Source organism: Pseudophryne corroboree, chromosome 12, assembly GCF_028390025.1.
Source record: "Pseudophryne corroboree isolate aPseCor3 chromosome 12, aPseCor3.hap2, whole genome shotgun sequence".
Classification (NCBI taxonomy): Eukaryota; Metazoa; Chordata; class Amphibia; order Anura; family Myobatrachidae; genus Pseudophryne; species Pseudophryne corroboree.
Window position 1 is genome coordinate 9440475 of NC_086455.1, and position 21561 is coordinate 9462035.

The 21561-nt window shown below is 44.9% G+C and overlaps 1 protein-coding gene across 1 annotated transcript in view; it reads right to left on the reverse strand.

The window, feature by feature from the left end:
* Window positions 1–1620: 1620 nt before the first annotated feature.
* Window positions 1621–21561, reverse strand: part of FCRLA (Fc receptor like A) — a 60909-nt gene continuing 40968 nt past the window's right edge. The window contains exons 14-18 of the mRNA XM_063946914.1: window positions 20353–20640; window positions 10489–10791; window positions 7463–7600; window positions 5402–5462; window positions 1621–1876 (exon numbers count right to left, since the gene is read on the reverse strand). Coding sequence (XP_063802984.1) covers window positions 1855–1876; window positions 5402–5462; window positions 7463–7600; window positions 10489–10791; window positions 20353–20640 — 812 coding nt within the window. The 3' untranslated portion in view covers window positions 1621–1854. The remainder of the gene's footprint in view (window positions 1877–5401; window positions 5463–7462; window positions 7601–10488; window positions 10792–20352; window positions 20641–21561) is intronic.

The window sequence follows — 21561 nt, forward strand, 5'->3', positions numbered from 1 at the left end:
TTCTCCACTGGCTCACTTCTCCACTCTTATCACTGCTTAGTAAATGTCCCCCTTAGGGCCTTATTCAGCTTCAGTTGCAAAATTGAAAAATCGGACGGTTATCAGGCGACTGCACATGCACTGCGACCGTATTGCGCATGCGGGAAGGCTGAACTGCAAACGCAAGCCCATCCAGGTGCGATTGTATAGCGAGTGACAGGACGTGTCCGTTTGTGGGAGGTTACATGGTGCTTGTGTGGAGTGGTTGGGAAAACAGATGTTATATCCTGCATATGCACGGGTCATCTGGAACTGTTGATGGTACGCCATTTCTCCGTACGGATCGCATTTCTGCAGTAGCATACGCAGAGTTGTGAACATATCGGGCGAGTCTTGCCTTTCTGGGTGGCTCTCTACATGCGTATTTTTAGCAGAAACAGTTCTGAGAAAATCGCAAATTCTGTCTCAATAGCGATCCAAGCTGAATTGAGGTCCTTAGTATGGGGCCTTTATGTATTGTAAGGTAAAGGGGGGTATTCAATTAGCTGGGTCTCTTCATGATCGCACTCATTAGTTTAGTCGGGTTTACATGCTTTGCGCGCTTAAATCCAACTGTACTACATAGAAACATAGAATGTGACAGATAGAACCACTTGGCCCATCTAGTACTGGGCATGATCAGTGCAATAACAGGGGCCATTTTCTTATTGCCCCTTTATCTCTAGTCACTTTAGGCAGGAGCATGAACATTTGAATTCCCCCCATAGTGTCCTTTACTGTTAGTATAGCTGCCATATCAGATTGCTTTTACAAATGAAAAAACACGAGTTCCTTGTCAGGTATTGTACAATACATCGAATGACAAATAAAGACATATAAAGATTTTACATTTAAGGACATTTATTTCACCATTTATAAATACGAAATTTCACCTGAGAAAGTAGTATGACGCATCTCATTCATGTACATGTGTATAGGGGAAACGAGGATTGGCAGGAGAAAGTGTATAAAAACACAAACCACATGTTTTGGGGCAATTATACAATGCATATGATGGGGCACTAGTGAGCATCTATGTAAAGACCCCCCATACACCAGCAAACTCCCCCAAAAATAGATTGATATTTTTTTTACCCAGATTTAAAGATTCCACGGATCTTTCAGGGATTTGCAGATCATTTTCAGCAAATACAGATCTGCCAACTGTGACAGGCTCATCCGTTTACTAGATACAGTCTGCAAATCTGCTGATTGTTACCATATACTAGCATTCTACAGCCCCAATTGATCTGTGAAATCCAACATGTTGGACATCTTGATTTCCCGATCCCAATTGATTTTTGGTCTGAATATGCGAACTCAGAACCCCATACATTACTGATTTGCACAATCACCTTCAAAATGGCAAATTGCCAAAATCGATTGCTGATGTATGGGGGCCTTACGGCAGGACTCCCCCTTCCGCACTTAGAATTACAGTGTGTGTAGGGGTGAAAGCAGTGCACATTATAGGGATCTCCCTGTTCTTGTGAGCTCTTCCAGTTGCCCACCTATAACGCACTGCCAGTAAGGGCATGGAGCAGTGAGTTTGGAAGTGGCGTGTACGTATAAATCTATAACAAGAAATATTTCAGGAAAAAGTTTTGGAATTTCCAGTATTTACTTTTAATATTCAAAAACTTTTCCAATATTCACAGAACATAATCCGCTGCCCACTAACACACGGTACTTCTACACAAGTGTCACCCCCACTCTGCTGTCCTCTCATGATAATCAGACTTGGTTAATTGTAAGCTCTAGAGATCATTGTTGAAGTCATTAATAATCCTCCTGCTTTCAGGATCTGATGAGTCACTTGGCTTCATTGATTCGTCATCAGTGATGGGAATTGGAGAATCTGTAAAGAAACAAGCAGCAATTACTATGTAGAATAGATGTTATAGAGCAGCTATCACCAGGCATAGGGAAATGGTAACGCTCCAATAGATCCTGTGAGGTTACAGCCTCAGACATCATTTCCTGAAATATTTACTCAACAGCTGCACAGGTGGCACTAGTCTGACTATCTACTGGCTAAGTAAAACCCTGTACACCACGGCACAGTGGTTAGCACTGCTAATGACTAGCACTGGGGCTTTGCATTTGGCAATAGGAGGCTCTGAGTGTCAGCGAGAGTGTCCTCATGATCCGATTGTAGGTTAAATGGTGTATGACCAAGTATTAGTCCTGTGGCCAGGACTGACCGGGGGGGGGGGGGGGGGGGGGGGGTATTCAATTACTGCCGGTGACTTTTCCCAATGTTTTTTTTCAATCGAACACACAGGTTCAGCAAAACCGGTGCATTTTTGGTAGAAATATCCGTTTTGGGGTGAAAACAGATTTGTTTTCAGGGATTTTGCTCCGAATCTCATGCTGGCTTATCAGGGCTAATTGAATAGCCTCCAATATCATCCGTCCGATACCAGTCTGAACTTACTCACCTGCATGCATCTACGCCGTTTTTTGGACACTCCAGATATGGCACCTATAATGGGATAAAAAGCACCAGGAGCCGGGAGGAACCATTACACTGGACTGAAGGATCAAGCTTAGATCCATTAACCAGGTGACAAAAACACAGCGTTGCTACATTGATGCTAACTGATAATTGTCTTAAAGCCAAAGCAATATAAGGATCAGCATGTTATACTAATTGACTAACAGTGTTGTAAGACTTGATACAACTAACCAGGTAGCTACTATCAGCAGCAACAACTAATACCTTGCAAAGGACTATATACTACCTAATGAGTTAAGAGACTAATTACCTTAGTTTGAAAAACTTGCTTATTAATATCACTACTTTGGAACTAATTGCCTTTGGAATTAATGCAATTCTTTGTAGGAGTGACCGGCGCTTGTGATGAGATTTGTTATTTGAGAAATTGTTTAATTTTCAAATTGTGAAAATAGAACACACCATTTTAATAAGCACTGTTATTTGTGTAGATATTGTGTCTCTTTAAGTGTTGAGTACTCTCCCTTGTTAACAGCTGCTAATAAATTTGTGTGGACTTTTTTAGCATTTAATATATGCGCACAAATTCTATTTAGCGAGGAGCGCCAAGTCGTTTCTTGTTTAGATTGTTAATTGAATAGCCCCCAGCAAGACAATTACCCACGATCAATAATTGTTGGCTGATTGAATATCCCCCTGAATGTAAATGCCTATTTTCTGGTTGTAGCAGATTGCATACTAGTGCTATATAGAGTGCAGTAATATGGTCATAATAATGACCGTTAGAATCAGGTCCTTAAAGTCTTACGACCTAAGTCACACGGAGAGGTGTCTTCTTCTGCAGTTGCGTCATACGGCTTTATACATACGTGACTAGTGTGCCCTTCCCTGGTGTACACCCGTGCGTCCACTGCAACACCACCTGGTAAAAGCCCTATGGCTCCGAATCGGGCATTTCCATGTTCCCAAGTCATAAATCTAAGATTTCCCCACAAAATCAGAGATCAATAAGAACATTTATTAAACAAGTAAATATTTTAATTGTTAGTGGACAAACCTAGAACTTTACATTCAGTAAAATTTATGTCACTTTCAGACCAAAGCCAGGGGGGCAAGTCCCTGCTTTCTCTCTGGTTACTGAAGACACATTGCTCACAGCTTTGATACCCCTTTAACTCTACATTTTGGGTCCAATCTTTCGCACAGAACTTGTGTCTGCCCTGCATGCAATGGTGCAAGTATATATTTTCTTAGTGGTACAGAGTGCCAAAACGGGCGTGGTCATGTGTTGTGTGGGGGTGTAGCCACATGCTGCTAGTGGGAGTGGCTACATGACACTAGTGGCATGGCCACATGACTGCCCCTTTTTTTTGGGTTGGGGGGGGATTTGGAGACAAGGCTAAACATATATAGTATTGCCTCCAGTATAATAGAAATATATAGTGATACCTCCAGTATAATAGAAATATATCGTAATGCCCCCAATTTAGTAACCATATATAGTAATGATTCCAGTATAGCAGGAAAATATAGCCACTGTCACACTCCCAGTAACCCTGGCACAGTGGGAGGAGCCGTCATGTTGCCAAGCACCATGGTCCTTTTGCTTTGTGGTTCATTATAATTGTGGTAATGGCAAAGTGTGTGGCAGGTGGTATTGTGTACCGGCTGCCAAATTCTCGAGGGTACTCCGTACCCGAGCGTACCCGCATACTTGCACCGCTGCCTGCATGTCACTGTAGATCCTCCCTTAACCACTTAACTGGCTTTCCAGAAAAACCACTCAGAAATTGTCAGGGGTTTTTAGGAGTGAATTAGGTGAACATGAATTTAACCCTATCCAAAATTATTTTAGTCAAATATATATATATTTTTACAAGCATCAGAACATCAATCTGGAACATTGCGACCATCAGAAACATTGTGACCATTGCAGCTTTCATTTTGAAAGTCGAGACAGCCTCCAAGTACACGGGGTCTGGGGGCGGCTTGGAGGGGTTGTTTTACACTTCCCCAGCAGCTATTGTCTGCAGCCACTGGAGGGGGGGATCCTGCCATGCTGGCCAATCAGCAGCACAGCAATCAGTAGGGGAGAGTGCAGGGAGGCAGAGGGACCTTCCAGTCCCCCTGACAGCACCAGCGGAGGGAAGTTTCCCTTCCCTGCCGCTGCTAACACCGAGTCAGATAAAGCACTTGCAGGCATGGTCACATCTGATGCCATCATGCCAGGCAAGTGGTGAAGGTGGGCCTCCAGTTAAATAGCGGCTTTGAAAGGCAACAATTGACATTGCAACCAACTTGGGTCAGTCCTGGGAATAAACCTGGCAGCGACCAGGCTTGAGCAGGAATGGAGTGAGCTGAGCTTGAGCTCCAGGCACCGGTGGGGACAGAAGGCGCCAGCTCTGTAACAGGCTGGGAGTTGGGACTCAGAGTAGGAAGAGAACTTGGACGGTAGAGGTGACCACCACACTGCCTGCATGATCCATGTCACTGACTGCAGATAGTCCAGTGGTGTTGGGGGGCAAGGGGAAGAAGCTTCCTGGCTGTCAGGTATCTGCATTCAGTGATATGGAACAGGCAGTGTGGTGGCCACCCCCTTCCTCCCCTCAGTCCTTTCCTCATACCCACGGGGGCCCAGCCTGTCAATCACAAAGAAGCCCCACTCCTCCAGACTAGCCCAAGGAGCTGCTGCCATCTTCTTGCTGAGAATTGATGTCTGTTTGGGACGCTGTGACATGAGCCTACTCTGGTTGTCATGGTTCCACACTACACATCTGGGGTTGAGGCCTCTGCAGTTTGGACCATTATAGACCCTTTCATATAAAGGACCTTGTTTGACCCAGCTTGGCCCGACAAAATCCTGGTCCTCCTAATCCGTGTTGAAATTGTATACATGTACTATTCTTATACAGTAGTGATACTGACCTTTCACAACTCTCTAGACTATCCATACCAAGAAGACTGTCTTTGTCATGATTGACTGAGGCTGGAAAATACATAAATATGTAAATTACACACTATTACTCATATTGGCTATTGCTACATTGAGACACTAACATACTCAAATGCACACAGATCAATTGACCAATATAGTTACTTTTTAGTGTGCTGGTCCAAATTAGTGTACATAAAAAAAAAAATTAGTTGTGGTAGACTTACCATGATTAACCATTTCTTTGAAGTTCATAGGCTCCACAGGAATACAATGGGGTTTAGGTGGTTTGGAACAAACAGGGCACCAGTTAAAGCTTTTCGGTACCAGAATGCACTGGGTCCTCCTCACCTAGATTGTGGTTGTGGTATGATGCCATGAGATCCACTTCTGGATGAACCCACTTGTCCACTAGAGCCCACTCTACTGAGTATGTCCTGTCAGCTTAGGTAGAACTCCTGGGATGAACAGTGCAGACACTGCTGGAAGAGGACGTTCTGCTCACATGAGGATGTGCGTCAACTCTCATGGCAGCTAAAAACTTCACGTACCTCCCTGATGGTTGAGGTAAGCTACTGTAGTCGCATTATTGGATTGAACCTGCACCGGCCGACCCTGAAGAAGGTCCTATGCCGGACTGAGCACCCTGAACACTGCCCTGAGTTCCAGTATGTTGATGGGCATGTGACCTGTCCCTGCAAGGATGGTTGGCTGGTCACTGCTCCCCAACCCCAGATACTGGCATCTGTGGTGAGTAATGCCCAACCCAAGATCCAAAATGGATGGCCCTTTTCCAAATAGGACATCTGAAGCCACCATAAGAGCGACAGCTGAACCTCTCAAGACACCACCATTGTCTGGGCTCTGAGAAGATGATGCTGTCCATTCCATAGTGTTTACAACTCTGGAGGCCTTAAACTGCCACTTACCTTCCCCATTGTCTGGCTGCAGTCCTAAGACCAAGAAAAGCAATAGCTAGCATATACTTTACCATCACACACCAAAATAGTGGACCTATCACCAGTGTCACGTCACCTGCAGGAGTGATGAAGCTTCAGCACCATTGTGGGACCAAAAAGCTTTAACTGTTTGGTGCCTGGTTTGTTCCAAACCACCTAAAACCCATAGTATTTCTGTGGAGCTTATTGACCCAGAAGAAAAAATAATTGATTTTACACCATTTAAGTAATCTAGCAATTTATACTGAAAAGGTTCACCTATCACAGCTAAGCGTAAGCAGCCTGAGGTGGTGAGCTGAAATGTGCCATCAGTGTCCCATATGGGCACCCAAACACTCTGCATCCCTGCTCAGAACTTAAACAGCATAAAACAGCTAAACCAGACTAAAGCCAGAACTTCTTGGCACAATCCGTGTTATAAAATGGGCCCCCATACCCCCCATCTTAAGTGATGGGGAAGTGCAATTATGGGCACCTATTAAATTGAAATGCCCCTCACACCATCACATCCAGATGTACAAGTGTTGCATATCAAAGGAGCAAAGTGTATGAGGCACATCTCAAAAGTGGAGAAGTTACCTTAACATCCAACCAAAACCTAGCTCATTTGTCAAGCACAGTCTACAAAATGACAAAGCGATTGGTTGCTACGAAAAACTTCTCCACTTTATGTCAAAGTTCTGACACATCTCTCCCCCACCCAGTCACACAGAAAGTTTCTTATATCCGGTAGGCAACGCCAACTGTAGATGGTGTTGCCCAATAGAAGGCTATGAGCTTCTTTTCAGATTGTTCCCCTAGAAGAATCCAATAGGCTCCCTCCTGGTGTCCCCCGTGGCTCACACATGCACATAAGGACTCCCAGGTCACAAACCCATTAGTCTTCTCAAGGCAATGGACAGTATTTCAGAAGAAGTGTCCTTTGATAGGTTAACCACATTTGGACATGCATGCAGCATTACTAAATGACTTGACAACAAGTATATTGGCAATCAGCTTATTCATAGATAGTAGCAAGACTAAATTAAATGTCTGCTCTTGAAGTTAAAGCAGTTTCCACATTTTTGGGGTAATACTACAAAGTGTTTCCTTTACCTCTGATTTGCTCTGGGCGGCTGTGGATGAAGCTTGGAACCAATTTGCTCTGGTACTTGTAGACAATACCCGAGATGAGGATAATTACCAGTAACAAGGACAATAGAACTGTTGATACCAAGTATGAATGACTTTTATCTATGGAAAAATATTGGAACAATTAATGATCAGAATATAAAATATTTACAGAAAGCTTCATGCTGGACTTTAGTCTACATTACTCTTCCATGGGATTTTAGGTTTTGTGTAGTAGTAAACTAATAATGCCTCATTTTGTGAGATAGTGCCATGCCAACAGGCTTGGACTGGCCCACAGGGGTATAAGGGAAACCCCTGGTTGACCCCACCACCTCCTCTATGGATCAGGTTACAGACTGTGCACTTGAATTATACATGTAACCTTAAACTGAACAGGACTATTGTGTCTTTTTTTAAAGGGCATTGCGTTATTTACCTGGTACATCGTCATCCATGCACTAGCAATATATATCTATCAAGGTGCCCAGACCATGCACTCTAGTGGTTAGCCAAACCTATGTGGCAGCTTGCCACACCCCTCAATATGGGTCCCTACCACTGTATCCCCCTGGTGGTTCCTTCATGCCCCAGTCACCGCATGGAAACATCTGGTTTACCTGTAGCACGGCACCACCAGTAATATAATACTTAGTCACACCATATGCAGACAAATTATATCAGAGGTTCTCAAGGCACCCCAAAGGTCCAGGTTTTAAGTTTAGCCATGTTTAGCCATAGGTGACTTAATTAGCACTGCAGTCAGTTTGGCTTAACCATCTGTGCTAAGTCACGGATAAATCTAAAACCTGGACCATTGGGGTGCCTTGAGGACCACATTTAAGAGACTCTGAATTATATGAAAACAGCAAATATTTTAAAGTTATCTATTAAAACTTACTTTTTGTGCATTCTTGTAAAATAATCAAAATTAGCACCAAGTTAGGCTACAGTACAAGGAATGTCCCACAAACCTGTGGATGTTACACAACTCCTGTTGCAGTTCGCAGGAACATTCCCCTGTGTGTGTTTCAAATGCCAGAAGTACACAAACACCACAGGAATAGGTGAACTTAAGACTATTAAACACACCGAACACTGAAAACAGCAATAACTCACAGAAGTTAGAGTCCAAGGAGCAGAAGTGCAGCACATGGTACCACCACACAGTCCCAGACACCTCCTGTAGACCTAATGCTCTAACAAGAGCAGCTTCCTGTAGCTGGTTTAAATAGGGTGCTTATTGCAGTCATTGGTGAAAAAAGTCATGAGTGCAATCCTGGTCTGATTGGTCTGCAGTGTTCACCTGACATGAATCCAATATGGCTACACCCATGCAGGCAGTTTGTTTACAATGCAGGACAATACTTCAGGATTGTTGTGGATGGCCAGGAGAGGCACAGGACACCACAACTAGACACCAACAGAAAGGACAAGCAGGGCTGATACCAGTTCCTACACAGTACTGAAATGTTTATGCTGCATTCTACAGAGTGATCTATTTCAGTCAATGACATGACTGGAGGACACAAGGAAAATGTGTGGCTACATATTGCATTGCGGTGAGTGATCTCAAACGTACATCTTAGAAATGCATTTATTGCGTTTCTGTTGATATGCCCTATTGGTGTAGAATAATAGGTGCCAGTAGAATGTGAAATGGAGTTTGGGCCAGACAGTTTATTCCCCCATCACTCTCCTGTAGTGGTCAGCAGTGTCTTCTCTCTCTGGGCTTCTCCTGGAGAGGAGAGGCAAAACGTGGCAAGTACGCACAGGAGATAGTGCCGAAGCTCTCTCCTCTATTACAATGTTGTGGTAAAAGGGTCTATGGTCTGTGTCTCATTGTTATCAATTACTTCCTATTGAATATGAAATGTTACAATACCTGTATCGTTCTCCTGCACCAGCTGATTGTAGATGTGTATATGTTTTGCAGCGTTGTCACTAATATAAAACCACGGGGCAGAGTAGATACAGTCGGCCGTATTCTGAGTCGGACGCATCTCTTTTCACAGATGAAATTAGCGTCTTTTACTGTACAGCGCAGAAGCAAGTGTATGTATTTTTGGGGTGTGGATTATAAGATCTATACTAAAAATGCCATTAGGGTCAAAATGTCGACTTAGAAAAGGTTGACGGGGTCAATAGGTCGACACATAAATGGTTGACACAAAAAAATAAGACACTTTTTTTTGGGTGGGGGGAGCGGTTGTCACTTTTCTGCCACAAACAAGCCCCATTAGTGTACCAGCTCCCCTCGCATGGTGAGCGAGCTTCGGGCAAGGTGGCTCTCTGCACAGGTTACTAATCCCAATCGTAGTCCACATGGATGGTAAAGTATGAAAAACTTGAACCCCCCCCCAAAAAAACTTGTGGCAACCATATGTGTGTTGACCATTGTTGTGTCGACCTTTTGAATCTGTTGACCCTTTGAACTGTCTACCTTTTACATGTCGACCTTTTAACCATGCCGACGTAATGCATGTCTACCATTTGTGGACGTCCTACTGACTGTAGAACTTTTTAGTGTAGATCTATAGACCTGATGCCTTATTTTTGTGTTGCTATGAGAGATTCCGAGTCAGGCGGATCTTTGCTGGATCTCATTTTTCTGGGAAATTAATGTCACTGGGCAAATTCACACAAGAGATCTGTCATGGGAGTGTGGCGGGAGTGGCATGCAGCTAAAGGTTCATGCTATTCTGGTGTCTGTACGGGGTAGCGACATATGTGTCTGTTGGGTCTCTGGTAGCTGGCGTGGAGCACATCGGAGGCTTCCGACTGCAGTCAGTGGTGTCTCTAATGTGGGGCTGGGAACATTTGAGACAGCTCCACTAACACAGATAGGCATTTATCCCTGGGAGACTGTTAGATCTGGAGACTTGTCACATACTTTTAATAACCTGGAGAACATGTCAACTTCTATGGTGACCCACTCTGCTCACTGACCACACGGATCTGGCTCCACAGTGCATTAAAGTATACCATTCTTCTACCAGAGGTGGACTCACCTGAGATGCTGATGGTCAGAAGGTCGCTAGATAGGACCATGTTCCGTTTTACTGAGAGATTCTTGATAGCCTTACATTGGTATGTTCCTCCATGTCGGGCTTGTGTAGACTCTATATGTAAGACCTTCCCATTGTCCTTGACACTGTACATTTCAGCGTCTTTGTCCACTGTCTCGTTATTGTGAAGCCACAGGAAAGATGAAGCCATGCCTTGTGACACTGCGCAAATAAATGTGACACTGTCTCCTGACGCCAGGTCAAGATCCCCCATCTCCATACTAATACTGACACCAGCTATAGGCTCTGCAAGAGAAGAGTTGTGGTTCTGCTGTAAATGCATCTTCTGTTTCTTAAATAAATACATAAGTAGTATGGACGGACTGGCCAACATGTCACCCTGCTGGTGTCCACTCATCAGTCCTGATCTGGCAGACAATTTTGCTATTCTCCAGAAGGTTGGTTATGCCTGGTGGCATGTCAGTGGGCTTCCCTTTGTACCCAGAGATGTGTTCTCACAGGTTGCTCAGCCTAAATTAGTCACACAGACCTTATTTTCTAAAAACGATCAAGAGATGCAACAACTTCAGGGGCTGAAATCAGACGCAACTAATGTGCAACTGGGCCAACAGTAACACCAAAGAACACCATAGACAGCATGGTATGGTATAAATGTTGACAGTCAGAATGACAACACCAAAATGCCAACATGTTCTGAATGTCGACATGGATGATCGGTCAACAGAAAAAAATGTTTATAGGGTCAAATTGTCGACATGTTCTTAATGTCGATATTTAACATGTTAGCACGAGAATGTTGACGTAACCACTTTTAGCATGTTTTACTCTAACATTAACCCCAACCTAAAAATGACCCTAATAGGTACTGTCGACATTCTGATGTTGACATGTTAAATGGCGACATTATGAACATGTCAAAATTTGGACCAAGTCGATATTTTATGTGTTGACCTAGCGTCCATGTCGACATTCAGAATATGTGAACACTTTGGTGCTGACATTCTGACTGTCAACATTTCCACCATATACCAACAGCAACCCAGATGGTGGTTGATGGATCTACACCTTCTAGATAGACAGTCAATAAGTTGACACCATATGGTCAACGGGTCGACAGGTAAAAGGTCAACTGTGTCTAAGATGGTTTTTTTATTTTTCACATTTTTATTTCAACTTTTTTTTTTCAAGTTTAGCTTCATTTACCATCCGCGTGGTCTACAATGGTATGGGTCATTGGGTTGACCACACTTAGGTCGACAGTCATTAGGTCTACCACTATTGGTCGACATGTGCTAGGTTGACATGAAAAAAGGTTGACATGAGGTGTTTTTTTTAAATGGTGTCGTTTTCTACGTAGAGTGACCGGGAACCCCAATTAGTGCACCGTGTCCCCTCGCAGTTTCAGGCAAGGTGCCTCGCTCCACTACCGCTGCGCTCCGCACAGGTTACTGTTCCCAATTGTAGACCACGTGGATCATAAAGTATGAAATAGTTGAAATTGTTTTTTAAAAACTCATATCGACCTTTTTTCATGTCGACCTTGCACATGTCGACCTAGCAACCCTGTTGGCCTACTGCATGTCCACACGGTACACTTTACACTAATTGTGATCATACACTGTGGACAAATTTATGCAAAAAAAACAAAAAACAGGAAAAACTTGTGTTGACTTTTTTGTGACCTTTTTTGTTTCGACCATTTTCATGTCAGTCTTCTGACCCTGTGAACTTTTTGCCTATTTTTTGATGGGAAAGTTTACAGATGTTTCCGTATAAACTACAGTTACTGAAGCAACACATCGCAGCAGCTGTTGTGAGTGTTGACGAGGACACGCTCCGGGGTGTTTGGAATGATTTGGATTATAGTATTGCTATCTGTTGTGTGAGAAAAGGCTCACACATACAACATTTGCAACTGAGTCATAGACTCTTATAGGAATATACTACATATCCATGTAAGTAAGACTATGGGGGTCATTCCGAGTTGATCATAGCTGTGCTAAATTTAGCACAGCTACGATCATGTTCCCTGACATGCGGGGGGACGTCCAGCACAGGGCTAGCCCGTCCCGCATGTCAGTGCCGGCCTCCCCGCAGATGTGCAAAGGCATCGCACAGCGGCAATGCCTTTGCACTTCAGGAGTAGCTCCAGGCCAGCGCAGCTTTAGCGAGCTAGCTGGGAGCTACTCCTCGCTCCCCAGCCCGCAGCGGCTGCGTATGACGTCACGCAGCCGCTGCGGCCTCGCCCCCCGTTTGGTCTGGCCACGCCTGCGTTGGCCGGACCGTGCCGACGAAACGGTGGCCAAACGCCGCTGTTTCGCCCCCTCCCGCCTATCGATCACCTCTGCCTGTCATTCAGGCAGAGGCGATCGCTGTCCTGCTACGGCCTTCGGCCGTCCGGCATGCACAGGCGCATTACGGCGTTGGGGCATGCGCAGCAGGGACACTTTCGCTCTGCTGCGTTAAAACGCCCTCATTATCAATAATTCTTTGGTTTGTGCAAAACATTGAAAGTTTCTTTTTCCTTTGCAGTAGGCCATAGTAACCAATCAGATTCTAGCTATCATTTCTCTATGGCTTTCTAGCAAATGATAGACGGAATCTAATTGGTTGCTAACGGTAACACCTCCACTGGTCTGTTTAAAGAAGCTTTAGTAAATATACCCCTTGGAGAAGTTGGTCAAAACAGCTAGTAAAGCTGGGTATACACTATACCGACAGATCTGCCGACATAGGGGCCAATTAAATAAGAATACACACTTACCAATCGGCCGGTCGATGTGGCGGTCCTGACATCACAACTGGGTGGGAATTGAAATTGCCCGCCCAGCTGTGATGTCAGTTCCTGCAGTCAGTGTACGGGCGGTCGTCGGGTCACCCGTATACACTGTCAGACATACCCGAATATCTGCAAGATATATTGACATTGGCCGTGTTGCAGGGCTGACCCAATATGTCTGTGAAAGAGGACATTCACAGACACTTCTAGAAGCTTTAGTACAGTAACTCTACCCCCAAGGCTTGATACATCTCCCCCTTAGTATATAACACTCATACCCATCCTGCTTCATGAATCACAAAGAGTAAGGTTATCCTCCCCACAATAGGCGCCATATACACGCGATACTCCATATTGAGGGAATAACGGCTATTATCCTAAATAGGAAGAAGTACGTCTCTGTAAAGTAGTCACATGATCACCGTTATCATCAGCACCATCATCATTACTTTGACTATAAAATCAATAACTCTTTAAATAACACATATTGACCAATTGCTATTCTTTCCTCCACCCCTAGGCCTATGTATTAACATGATGTGGTTTATTTAATGAGCTGCGATCTGGCAAAACCTCTGATGATTGTGTGAACTGCGATTTAGTGCAGCGTAATTGTGTGCAGCGTTATTTAGTGCAGCATGATTGTGTGCAGGATGATTGTGTGCAGCGTTATTTAGTGCAGGATGATTGTGTGCAGGATGATTGTGTGCAGCGTGATTATGTGCAGGATCATTGTGTGCAGCGTTATTTAGTGCAGGATGATTGCGTGCAGCGTGATTGTGTGCAGCGTTATTTAGTGCAGCATGATTGTGTGCAGGATGATTGTGTGCAGCGTGATTATGTGCAGCGTGATTGTGTGCAGGATGATTGTGTGCAGCGTAATTGTGTGCAGCGTTATTTAGTGCAGCATGAGTGTGTGCAGGATGATTGTGTGCAGCGTGATTGTGTGCAGGATGATTGTGTGCAGTGTGATTGTGTGCAGGATGATTGTGTGCAGCGTGATTGTGTGCAGGATGATTGTGTGCAGCATTATTTAGTGTAGCATGATTGTGTGCAGGATGATTGTGTGCAGCGTTATTTAGTGCAGCATTATTGTGTGCAGGATGATTGTGTGCAGGGTGATTGTGTGCAGGGTGATTGTGTGCAGCGTGATTGTGTGCAGGATGATTGTGTGCAGCGTTATTTAGTGCAGCGTGATTGTGTGCAGGATGAATGTGTGCAGCGTGATTGTGTGCAGCGTTATTTAGTGCAGCATGATTGTGTGCAGGATGATTGTGTGCAGCGTTATTTAGTGCAGCATGATTGTGTGCAGCGTTATTTAGTGCAGGATGATTGTGTGCAGCGTTATTTAGTGCAGGATGATTGTGTGCAGGATGATTGTGTGCAGCGTTATTTAGTGCAGGATGATTGTGTGCAGCATGATTGTGTGCAGGATGATTGTGTGCAGCGTTATTTAGTGCAGGATGATTGTGTGCAGCGTTATTTAGTGCAGAATGATTGTGTGCAGCGTTATTTAGGGCAGGATGATTGTGTGCAGGATGATTGTGTGCAGCGTTATTTAGTGCAGGATGATTGTGTGCAGCGTTATTTAGTGCAGGATGATTGTGTGCAGGATGATTGCGTGCAGCGTTATTTAGTGCATGATGATTGTGTGCAGCGTTATTTAGTGCAGGATGATTGTGTGCAGCGTTATTTAGGGCAGGATGATTGTGTGCAGCGTTATTTAGTGCAGGATGATTGTGTGCAGCGTTATTTAGTGCAGGATGATTGTGTGCAGCTTTCTTTAGTGCAGCATGATTGTGTGCAGGATGATTGTGTGCAGCGTTATTTATTGCAGGATGATTGTGTGCAGCGTTATTTATTGCAGGATGATTGTGTGCAGCGTTATTTAGTGCAGGATGATTGTGTGCAGGATGATTTAATGCAGAAGTTCTTTGCAAGGCAAAACGTTGCCTTTAAGTATGAAAAAGGTCAAAAAAGGAAACTTTTAGAAAAACTCATCTCGACCTTTTGACCTGTCGACCTAGAGACTCTGTTGACATAGTTACTGTCGACCTAGAGACTTGGGGGGTCATTCTGACCCGTTTGCGTGCTACTTTTTATCGCAACCGAACGAACGGGTACCCGCTGCGCATGCGCCGGTGCTGTAGTGCGCCTGCGCCGTAGTGCGCTGGTGCATGCCAGACTGCCAAAGGCCGGAGCTGGGCTTCGATCGCCTCTGCCTGATTGACAGGCAGAGGCGGTCGCTGGGCGGGAGCCACCGTTACGTGGGCGTGGTCTGGCCAACGCAGGCATGGCCGGACCGTTTGGGGAGCGGCCCGCAGCGGTTACGTGACGTCACACGCAGCCGATGCGGGCCGGGAAGCGACGAGTAGCTCCCAGCCAGCACACTAAAGCTGCGCTGGCCGGGAGCTACTCTTGAAGGGCAAAGGCATCACCGCTGTGCGATGCCTTTGCACTTCTGCGAGGGGGGGGCAGCATTGACATGTGGGCCGGGCTAGCCCTGTGCTGGGCGTCCCCCCGCATGTCAGTGTGAATGATCGTAGTTTAGCACCGCTACGAGCATCTTGGAATGAGGGCCAAGATCCATTACAAATTGTAGCTCAGTAAATAGAAATAGCAGAAACACATGTGCTGACTCAACACCAAACTAGGGGCCTAATTCAGACCCGATTACTGCAGCAGCGATCGCAGCCTGATGCCCTTTGCGTTGTGCACACGCACAGCAGCCGCACTGCGCGTGCGCCAGCTGTGAGATACAAAATCATCTCACTGGTGCTATCACCTCTGCAGAGGCGGTCGTGGGGCGGGAGGGGGCGGGCCAGCGGTGTTTTAATGCCGTTGGGGAGGTGCGGTTCGGACAATGCAGGCGTTTTTGGAACGTTGCTGGGGCAGACATGGTGGGTAGCCACCTGCCAGTGCAGCTAGTCTGCGTGGGCAGGGGGCTACTCACCAGGTTTGAAAGCATCACCACCGTGCGATGCTTTCGCAGCTCTGCGGGGGAGGGGGGGGGGTTTGGCATGTGGGGCGGACTAGCCCTGTGCTGGGCGTCCCCTCGCATGTCAGAGAAACTGATCGTAGATGTGCTGATTTTATCACATCTACGATCAGCTCTGAATTAGGGGTTCAATCCAATTAGCTTTGAAGGGCGTGAAGTGCCGTTGCAGTGCCGTTTAAACGCCGGCAACAGCACCCGATCTCGCACCCTTCGCGGCCTCGAATCAGCCCCAACTCGCACAAAACTGCTGGGACCTCTATGGGGTGGTGAGCAGTTTAGTGCGAATTCGGCCCGCCGTGAAGTGTGGCCCCTGTCGCGATGATATCGCAGCTAATTGGATTGACCTACTAGAATGGATCGCCCGAAGTATGGAGTGCCATGACAGTGTCTCTTGTGATATGACTGGCTCAGTCACTTTTGAGACTGCGGTAATGAGGTGATGGCTCTGCTTTGGGGAAGCCTCGTCAGCCAACACAAGAGAAACTTCCCATGTCCGTGCATTATGTTGCATTTTTGAATTTAATAACCAATGTCAAAGAGGCATTGTAGCAAAGATACAGTTATCAAACTAGCAGGAGAAAACATTAAATCAACCTGGGAATAAATGATAAAACGTGACACGGCTTCATGGTGAAGATTCTTTAACTTGATACTGACATGGCCAGGACGGGCCTGGTGTAGGACACACGTACTACAACTCTCCAGCTCTTCTATCCTGTTCATTGATCCTGAGGCTTCCCTGAGACTCTATTTTACCCATTTTATGAAGTTATAAGTTCTCTGCTGCCCTGGGGGGAGTTTATGCTGAACCCTGGTCCTCTGCTGTACTTCTCTGGTTCCCTGTGGTGCATTGGGGCCTGTGATACTTCCAGATGCCGGGTTACTCTACTTAATGTTTGCTGCCCTTTGTTTGATGGTGCTTTGCTGGTGCCCAGCAACCCCTAGCTCCATATTGCTTACCACTGCCTGCACCCTCCCGTTGCCTGGCCCCCGCACTGCTGAACCTCCCCAGAGAACTTTAAGGCCCCCTGCTGGTTTCCCCCTATGTGTTAATTGATTTGCTGCTGCTGAAGTCACTGTCTGGTGCTGCTGTCCATGGTGCTGAACTGCTGCTGAGTTTTTCTGTATCATCAGCTGGTGCTCATCATATACTGCCCATTGCTACTTCTGAGGTGCTGGAGGTCCTGTATTATCCAGGGCTCATTGTGATCAAGGTACCCTTATACCTCACTCTCCTGTTCAGGGCTACCCTGTCGAGGTTTACTTCCGCCTCTTACTTGCTGTTGTTTTGCTGACTTGCTTCAGCACAGGGTCCTCTTTTAGTTGTTGTCCTGTTTTTTCTTTCTCTGGTCTCCTGTTCAGTGCTGCCCTCTGGACTTTCATCTGGTTACTATCTCTTATCTATGGTTGTTGTCCCTTATCTATGGTTGCAATTTTCTCCTGCTAGGACTGTGCTTTCTATGCACTTCATAGAAAGACTCCTTCAAGCCAGTAACAATTCAGGAGTAAGGATGGCAGCTCAATTGACAGAATTCTATACGGAATTATATTTACGTCAAGCCCTGCTGCAGTAGGAGGTTGGGATTGCTGAGGCTGAAAGTTCTGCTTCCATCCTTGTGGATTGTGGTGGTCTTGTCATTGACCGGCTGATCCTCTTGGAGTCTCAGAAGGTGGCATACTCGGAAAACCTTGCCGCCAATGACACAGCCCTTGTTACAGACTCTTCTTTATCTCAATTTCATACAGGATGAGCCTGATATATCTATCTTGGAGAACCACTGACACCATTTAAAACATTTGTTTCTCTGTTCTGTGAATCCTGATGCTGTTCATACCCTCTCAGGATTGGAGAATTGTTGGGAGTTTGGCTGTCCAGGGGTGGTGGACTTCTGGGATTGTTCTGCAGATGCTCAGGGGACTTTGACTTGAGTTGGCTTGCAGACCTCAGGGTGGCACAACCTTACTTAAATTTACCTTCTGCTTTGACTTCATGTTTTTATGTCCTGTTATATTTTACATACTTTATCACCATCGCTTGTTGTACTTCACTCTGTTTTGTTATTGCTCTGCCAATTATGTATTTGAAACTTGTTTAAATGTTTTCAGCAGTCACATCATGTAAATGTATTTGTTTTCTCCACCATTAGTTCTTTTTCCTCTCCATGGTTTGACTTGCCATGTTATTCTTGTTTGTTGTCCTACTTCCCCATATATAGTTTAGGTTTAGTATATGGTTTGGCTGCCGTGTTTATTTTTTTTAGGAGTCTCTTTGTTGCCCCTTTTATCCTGAGGTGGTTACAACATTGCTTTAGGGTCCACAGAGATAATTGCCCCCAATTTTTCTGTGTTGGGGGTTAGGTATTGTAGTGTAGTTAAGGGGTTTATTTGTTAGGGGATTCAGGTATGCAGTAAGTTGGGGGCATGGTCATACAGAATGGGGGGGTAATGGGGGGGTTGTTGTATTTTGTTATTTATGTTGTAGAGATAATGACCAGTGTATCTGTAGTTGGTTATTCTGTAATGATCTGATATTTGCTTACTGCTCACCAGCTTATAGTAATTAGGTTCACGTTGGAGCGGCTCGGTTTGATGTTAGGTGGTGGGATATTGGGGGTCATTTCGAGTTGATCGCAGCCAGCAACATTTTGCTGCTGCTGCGATCAACTAGTCCACGCCTATGGGGGAGTGTATTTTAGCTTAGCAGGGCTGCGATCGCTTGTGCAGTCCTGCTAAGCTAAAAAAATTTCAAGTAAAACAAGAGTAGGCCTGGACATACTTACCCGGTGCGACGATCTCAGCGATGTTGGAGACTGCTTTGACGTCAGACATCCGCCCTCTCCGTTCTACTGGACACGCCTGCGTTTTCTTCTCCACTCCCCGAAAAACAGTCTCCAACGGTCCGGATCCGCCCAGGTACGTCATCTTTCTGTCAGTTTTCTTGCGGTTGGCTCTGGGACCGATTTCTTCGTAGGATGCGACGTAACCCAGCAACCCCTGTCGCCGGGCAATGTTGCGCATGCACACTGCGGCCGCCGCGCATGCGCTTTCCAGACACGTTCGCACCGCAGCGACAAACCGCTGAGTGCGCATGGGTCAGAATGACCCCCATAGTTGTATTGCACTTTTCCTCTTTCTAGAGCTGGATTTAATTTGCCACAAAGTTCCCCAATATTATGCTCCTGGTTTTGTGGTGTGTGGGCCTGGATGGCGCCTTCAGGGACCTGCTGCACCCCTATTATATACAGTAGTTTGGAGTTGTAAGTTTCCTCTATGGGGTGAGTTATTACCCACTTACTTTATTTCTTTATGCCACCATTGCCCTTCTCTCTATATACCTTCATCTTCCTTCTACTCTCTTGTGCGCTACTGTTTATTCCACTCATTATGGTTTACTGTATATGTCCCACCATACTGTGTACGGGTGGAGGATGATATCCCGTCAGCCAGGTTGCAGACTGTCAGTACTCCGACAGCAGCATCCCGTCCGCCGGAATCCCGGCAGCGAGTCACCTCATGGCCTCGCTACGCTCGCCACACTTCGTGGCCGGTGGTGAACTTTGGTCGCCACAGGTTGTATTCCCAGTGGGAATAACTGGGGGGTCGGGATTCTGGCCGACAGCATTTTACCGGTTGTCGGGATTCTGGCGTCGGTCTCCTGTAGGCCAGGATCCCAACCGCCCGGTATTACAACTACAGCCCCTGTGTATCAATACTTCTGTTACTGTACATTGATCAGGTCTCCCTGATATTGATATATATATATATATATATATATATATATAAATGTAAAATGGTAATAAAATACAGATTGGAAGGTAAACATTGTGATGATGGAAGAGAAGGTTTTTGGAATGTAGGTGTAGCAGCATCTTCAGGAGATATGATAGCGGGGGCAGGTCGTTGGCTGATATCAGGGCCCGATACACAGATGAACGCAGATGCATGAGTGACCACCGATAATCGCTCAATCAGGTTTGCGTACATCTCTGAATCAGGCCCTCTGTTCGGTGCAAGATGACCGTTGAGCTACTGCCGATGGTGACGTGATGACAGCCTCCTAGATTCTTACCTATGACACTGATCTTCAGGATAGCGCCCGTGGCGGTGGAGAACGTGTTACTCGCCTGGCACTGATAGCTCCCAGAATGTTGCTCTTGAGCAGACGCTATGTGCAGCACTTTCCCGTTATTCCTGATCTGGTACAGAACACAGTTCACATCCACCACCTTGGAATTATGCAGCCAGGTATAGGAAGGAGAGGTCCCATATATTACGGAGCAAGTGAAGGTCAGATTACTCCCGGCCATTACCTCCGGATCCTCGTGGTCGAGCGTTGTTCTTACATTAGATACAAGCTCTGATGGGATAGAGAAGAGATTTTAATGCCAGGGAATTGATGTATCAGAATGTACAACTGCATTCTGGTCTGAAAGAGAAACCCTTCAGTATAAGACTGTATTAGACTTCAAGGTATGTAACTAATATACTAGCATACAGATTAAATATAATGAATATAATAACATACAGCATATGTAACTAATATACTAACATACAGGATATGTAACTAATATAATAACTAACACACAGGATATATAACTAATATACTAACCTACAGGATATATAACTAACATACAGCATATATAACTAATATACTAACATACAGGATATATAACTAACATACAGCATATATAACTATTATACTGTACTAACATACAGGATATGTAACTAATATAATAACTAACCTACAGGATATATAACTAATATACTAACATACAGGATATATAACTAACATACAGGATATATATATATATAACTAATATACTAACATACAGATTATATATAATGAATATACTAACATACAGGATATGTAACTAATATACTAACATACAGGATATATAACGAATATACTAACCTACAGGATATATAACTAGCATACAGCATATATAACTAATATACTAACATACAGCATATATAACTAATATACTGTACTAACATACAGGATATGTAACTAATATAATAACTAACATACAGGATATATAACTAATATACTAACATACAGATTATATATAACGAATATACTAACATACAGGATATGTAACTAATATAATAACTAACATACAGGATATGTAACTAATATAATAACTAACATACAGGATATGTAACTAATATAATAACTAACATACAGGATATGTATGTATATATACCGAGGTTCAGTTCTTGGGCATCGCCTTTTCTCTCTCCATACGTCCTCTTTAGGTGAACGCATTAGTTCTTTTAA